This window comes from Dendrobium catenatum, unplaced genomic scaffold (assembly GCF_001605985.2).
Source record: "Dendrobium catenatum unplaced genomic scaffold, ASM160598v2 fragScaff_scaffold_1056, whole genome shotgun sequence".
Classification (NCBI taxonomy): Eukaryota; Viridiplantae; Streptophyta; class Magnoliopsida; order Asparagales; family Orchidaceae; genus Dendrobium; species Dendrobium catenatum.
The window spans coordinates 4,311,302-4,317,301 of NW_021319518.1; the positions used below are offsets into that span (position 1 = coordinate 4,311,302).

Here is a 6,000-nt window from a genome sequence, read left to right on the forward strand (position 1 = left end):
TCGCGGCGTAACTAATTCCTCGGCGGGCCTTGCGGCAACCAGCCCCACAGGTGTCAGACCATGTACTTATTTTCTCCCCACTTAAGGAGTCGCCCCATATCCAACAACGCTCGCTCTCCAACCCAGTTAAGCTCGGTGGGGTGGAATTATATTCTCACGTATCAAACATCCTTATTCATAATTATAAGATTTTTCCTCAAGTAACAAAAAAATGTCTTAATAAAGCTAGTTGCCTTCAACTTTGAAAAGGCGCTAAGAATTCCTATGTATGACTGACATATTTAAATAAATCCTCTGATACCTCTTTTCATTTTTTGAGCTTTTATATAATATTTATAAGGGATGTTTTCTTATATTGTTATATATGTAACCACTGAATTCAACAAGAACCTAAATTTAATAATCCCATTGCTAAATTGCAAATAATGTCAACGACATACAATTTTCATTCATCAATCTCATGTAATGTCCGCATTCTATTTTGGGTCATCGATTCAACTAGTTTTGGTTTGATCGCATTCCGATTATGCTCGGAAGAGGAGAAATTATTACGTGCGGAGTCCGGGACGTAGTTCTATGTTCGATCTCCAATAAAATGCTAACACGTGCGGCCTAACAACCCAATCCGGTCCACTGGTCAAATGGTGAAAAATTTTAATCCGGTCCGTGAAATTTTAAAATCGCGGCATTCCACAAGTCTCGGCATTCAAAGTCGTTTCACTTTCCATCGTTGTTTCATTTCATCTTCTCAATTTAGACGCTCTTCATCTTCGAAAAAGGATCGCTCTTTTCTTTTAAGAATAATTATTATGTGCAGATGCTAACGTTAAGGTCAGATTTATCTTCATTGGATATGTCGAAATGCGTAAATGGTTTATGTAAACAACTTGTTAGGATTTAGGGTTTATGAAAAATTTATGTTAAATATGATTTTTTCCTTAATACAAATTGTATATTGCTGTGTATTACTGTTAATTTAGGTGTATATTTATGTGTAAACTTGAGAGGAGTTTAAAATTTACTGATAATAATCCTAATTTTTCTCTCATTATGGCTACAGTAAGAAAAATTTATGTCAAATATGATTTTAAAATTTCTAGACGTTTTGCATATTGATTTTCATCTCTTCGCTCCAAACTATTTTTCAATCTTCTTCGCCTAATTTTTATTTTTCTTACTTAGTAGGTAAAAGGTGATATTATGTCAGCCAAAATATTTAGGGAAATTTACATACATACCACTATATACTTAATATTTTACATATCTAACATCTCATACATTAATATTACATATATACCACTCAAATCCCTACTTTACATCGTTTCTACCACTCCATCTAACACCTCCTCACGACGTTTCTGCCTTCCCGCCCAATACCAGTGATGAACGGACGGAAGTATTTCTTCCCGCCGAAATACCCGTTGCTGCTAAGTCTGTCATATTTTCTTTTGTCGGACGTCTCGCGTTTTCCACCATCTGAACCCGAAACAGTTGCTGATCGCATTGCTCTCCACGGTAATGTCTTCCGCCGTTTTGCCTTGAGGCACTAATGCTACAGATATTTGAAAATAAAATAGAAATTTTTAAAAATAAGCAGAAATTCGTCATTGTAGCATTTGTGGATAAGCAAAAATTTTGTGGATAAGACAGAAAATTCGTCATTGCTAAAATGGCACTAAATAGATTTTGTGGATAAGCAGAATTTTTTTAAAAAATAAAATATAAATTTTTAAAACAGAAATAAAAGTTAGGAGACAAATAAAACAGAAAATTTTATTTGTGCCATTGTAGCATTTGTGGATAAAAAAACAGAATTTTTTTTTACAAATAAAACAGCTTTTAAAAAAAAATTAAAAGTACGAAATTTGTAAGAAATTTTGTTTTGTAGCTTTTGTGGATAAACTTACATGGCATTAATAAGCATTATTTGTTGTTTGAAAAAGAAATTTGAAGGAAATTGTGTATTTATTTGAAGCAATATTAAAAATAGAATATGTATTCGTCATTTTTGGAAGAATATTAAAAAAAAATTCCATTGCAAAGATGGCCATAAACTCCAAGGTTTGGTTTGGGCAGCAGCGAATGCATACATTTGCACAGAGTATAATACCAAGCTATTTGAACTAAGTGTTTTAAATCAGACTATACATGCATACCTTATTTCATTACCTTACAAGTGGTCGCGAAGTCAGTTTATGGTTGGGATTTTCCACTCTACCAATACTAATAATTTTGCTGAATCATTCAATGCATGGATTGTGGAAGCCAGAACTAAACCTGTTGTCGACTTAATTGACTTGATTCGTGGCAAACTCATGGAGCAAAGGAGCGCACATAAGATGACGAGTTTGACATGGCACCGTGAATTAGTACTTCATGCAGAAGAATACATTAGAGAAATTACTACTAGAAAAGAACAATTATTAGTTCGACAGTCTAGTTTGTACATGGCCGAAGTTGAATCCCTCCATTCAAGACATATTGTTGATGTCGAGAACAGAGACTGCACTTGTAATGTTTGGCAATTAACAGGACTTCCTTGCATTCATGCCATAGCTTTCATTGGGATGAAGGAGCATCCGTTGTGGCATACGTATGTTAATGATTACTACTACGTTTACAGGTAATATTTACATTTCTTAAATTTAGGATTACAAATTAATGATTTTATAGGTAATATTACTACTATGTTATTACTACTATGTTAATGATTACAAGTGCTTTAGGTACCGGATGGCGTACGATGGAGCAATCGCCACTATACCTGGGAAGGATCAGTGGCAAGTAGTTAATGATGTGGTAGAGCTTGGAGTACCAAATACATGTAGACCTAGAGGAAGACCCAAAAGAAAAAGATTGCCTAATTTTTTGGAAAAGGATAAGAAGGTCCATAACTGCAGCAGATGTGGTCTTTGGGGTCATCATCGAAGTACATGCAATAATCCATTAAGGAGTACCATTGATGACGCATTATTATCACAAGTGGGCCAACCAAAACAAGCTAAATTGCCAAGTCGACGGACTCCACAAGACTTCAGTGAGGGTTGTGAAAATGATTGTTCGTATGTTGAAGGTCTCTAAGTTATGGGAGGTTATGCGAAGACCGCATATGATTTTTTTGGCTGACATTATTTTTGGTCTTAATTTTTTGTAAAACTATTAAAGCACATAACTTTGTGTTTTTTGACGTTCATATGATTACAATTAATATGATTTTGAGGTTGAACATGTATGCTATATTCAATTCTGCACATAAGCATTCAATTCTGCACGTAAGCATTGATTGAACAATTAATAATCCATTTTGATTGAACAATTAAAACTCAATTCTGCACATAAGCATTCAATTGTGAGGTTAAACATGATTTTGAGGCTGCACAATTAATACTCCATTCAATTCTGCACATAAGCATTGCTTCCATTCAATTCTCCACTGTTTGGTTCTCGGTGGCAGGTAAATAAGACACATTTCAGATGACAATGGCATTACACCTTAGAATGTTGCTGCCTGTTTTTCACAACGGAAGAACTCGAAGAACTCATTAAAACTTTTGCAAAACCTGAAAATATGCACAACAACAGATTGATTGCTTAGCCATTTATAAATTATAAGAAATGCAAGGAATTAAGTTATCGGCCTCCACCAAGCAATGCAAGAAATGCTAAGAATTTCAACAAACTCAAGGAAATGCAAGAAATGCTAAATGGATCTTTGAACAACGAGTATTGAAAGAAATGCAAGGAATTGCTAAGAATTTCGATACTTCTTTCTGTACGGGTTCAAGAAATGCAAGAAATTGCTAAGAATTTCATATGCTTGAACACAACAAAAAATCTGTACTTATAAAAAAGGCTATCAAACACGAAATCGTTACATAAGCAAATGTCCGATAAAGAACCTTCCTAGAAAAACCTAACAAAATCATTTTCAAGAAATGCATCAGGAAGACCAGCATATTTGAACGAGATCCAGATATTTTTAACGAAACTCATCTTTTAGTGGATGGACAAGAAGCCAGTCTACGAGCAAAACAAATCATTTTGAACAAAAATGAAATGAGAGAATGCATGAGAGCTTACCTTCTTCCCCCAAGCTCTGATTTCTCCAGTTCTGCCCTAACCGACTCTCAGATTCGCGCCGTCCAACAATAACGCATAGAAACGTCGTTCGGAAGGCAGAGAACGTCGTGAGGAGGCGTTAGATGGAGTGGTAGAAACGATGTAAAGTAGGGATTTGAGTGGTATATATGTAATATTAATGTATGAGATGTTAGATATGTAAAATATTAAGTATATAGTGGTATGTATGTAAATTTCCCTAAATATTTTGGCTGACATAATATCACCTTTTACCTACTAAGTAAGAAAAATAAAAATTGAGTGTGTTATTGAGATAAAGTAGGGATTTGAGTGGTATAAGTGTATTATTTAAAAATGAGGTGTTAGATATGTAAAATACTAAGTATATAGTGGTATGTATGTAAATTTCCCAAAAATTAATAAATTTAAAATATATGTTATTTTACATCTTAATATTATAATATAAAAATTTTTATATAAAGATTCCAATAAAAAGTGATCTATTTTATTTGGATTAATTATTCTAATTATGACCAATTTATCATAATAATACAAAAAAATATTACTATTACGTGTTGGAAAATTTAAATCAGTTGAGTGTATGTGTTTCACGTCTTAGCATTGTATAAAAATTTAGCATGTAATAAAAGTTATAAGATTAGACATTTTTATGTGAAAATTCAAAAAAAGAAAAAAAAAATCACGAGGTTTGTCCCTTTTTGGAGTGAACATTATGGTAATTTGAACCGTAATACAAAACATTGAATCTTACAGTCTATATCGATTTCTTGATCATTAAACGTTCGTTTAGCATTTAAGTGCCTTAATGATATTAAAATTCAGCGATCTTGAGTTCGTTAGATTCGTCTAATCGAGCCACTCAATTTGACTATAAGCATGTCAAATTTATAGATCATTTGACCTTCCAATTAATGTATGAAGTTTCCGATAGATTTTCAAGTGCTTGATTTTAGACTTATTTAGGCTCATATTGAATCACTTTTAGCTTTTTTTAGAACATCTTATTGAGATATTTAGTTCATGTTCAATACAACTATAAATTTGTTAAAATTAAAGTTTAGATGATCCTAATTTTAATTTCAAAATTTTTTAATTCAAATATTTCTTAAGAAATTGTGTCTCATGTGGATTTTTTTTAACTACCAATTACAAATTAGTGCAAACTCAGTATTAGACGCGCCATCTTTGCAACCTTACAATGTGAACAAACATTAGCGTACTTACTCAGAATGGGCCCAATCTCCTGTGGAAATTGAATGAAGGGATAATAACAGCTGCATCCAACATAAATATTTAAATTAAATTAAATTAAATTAAATTAATATATCTTCGATGGCATTCTTGACATTTATTCAAAAAAGTGGACTAGTATTTGTTTTGTAAATTGCAAGAGAAGCGTGTTGCACTCTTTCGCATGAGTAGCTATTTCCAGTTCCCACCCATTGTAGCTTTGCTTTGAAGCTTGAAACGGCGGGGTAGGCTCAAATGCGTCTGATCTCATTCTCTTCTTGCTTACTGGTCGTTTTCCATATGTGTCTGTAGATCCCAACTCCATTCTTTATACCCTTCTTGCCGGGGGAGAGCTGTAATGTCATGCTCTCCTGAAGAAAGGGGCTGCAGTTGATAGCTTGGCTTTGGAGGCCTTATCTCAGGCCCGCCGCTTCCTCTTCGCCGCTTTTTATGTCACGATCGGGGTGGAAAGATCGAAATGTGGCTCATTTGTGATCCATTTTTAGGTCGCCTTTTTTTTTTCAAGCCGACTTTCTCTTCACGGCTTTGAGGTCGACATTGAGGCCGGATCGTTTATGCAGAGACAGTTTTGTTGAGATTTTAACTTGGATTGATTTCTGCAATTGTTGGAATGTGTTGACAGACTTTTTTTTTTTCCTTTGCAGTTAA

The 6,000-nt window shown here is 33.8% G+C and overlaps 2 protein-coding genes across 2 annotated transcripts in view; both read left to right on the forward strand.

Moving 5' to 3' along the window:
- The first annotated feature begins 2,211 nt into the window (after window positions 1-2,211).
- On the forward strand, window positions 2,212-3,120 carry LOC110108794. The gene is made up of 2 exons (XM_020839588.2): window positions 2,212-2,623; window positions 2,727-3,120. The coding sequence occupies exons 1-2, from the start codon at window positions 2,316-2,318 to the stop codon at window positions 3,079-3,081; spliced, it is 663 nt and encodes a 220-aa protein (XP_020695247.2). The 5' UTR covers window positions 2,212-2,315; the 3' UTR covers window positions 3,082-3,120.
- Window positions 3,121-5,504: 2,384 nt separating this feature from the next.
- Window positions 5,505-6,000, forward strand: part of LOC110108809 (endochitinase A) — a 12,929-nt gene continuing 12,433 nt past the window's right edge. The window contains exon 1 of the mRNA XM_020839605.2: window positions 5,505-5,837. The gene's annotated coding sequence lies outside the window, so the exon portion shown is untranslated. The remainder of the gene's footprint in view (window positions 5,838-6,000) is intronic.

What these genes read in the sequence shown, in the direction of transcription:
- LOC110108794 (XM_020839588.2), top strand. Translation starts at nt 2,316, where the DNA reads ATGGAGCAAAGGAGCGCACATAAGATGACGAGTTTGACATGGCACCGT. An exon ending in GATTACTACTACGTTTACAG is followed by an intron (nt 2,624 to 2,726) that starts GTAATATTTACA and finishes CAAGTGCTTTAG; the next exon opens with GTACCGGATGGCGTACGATG.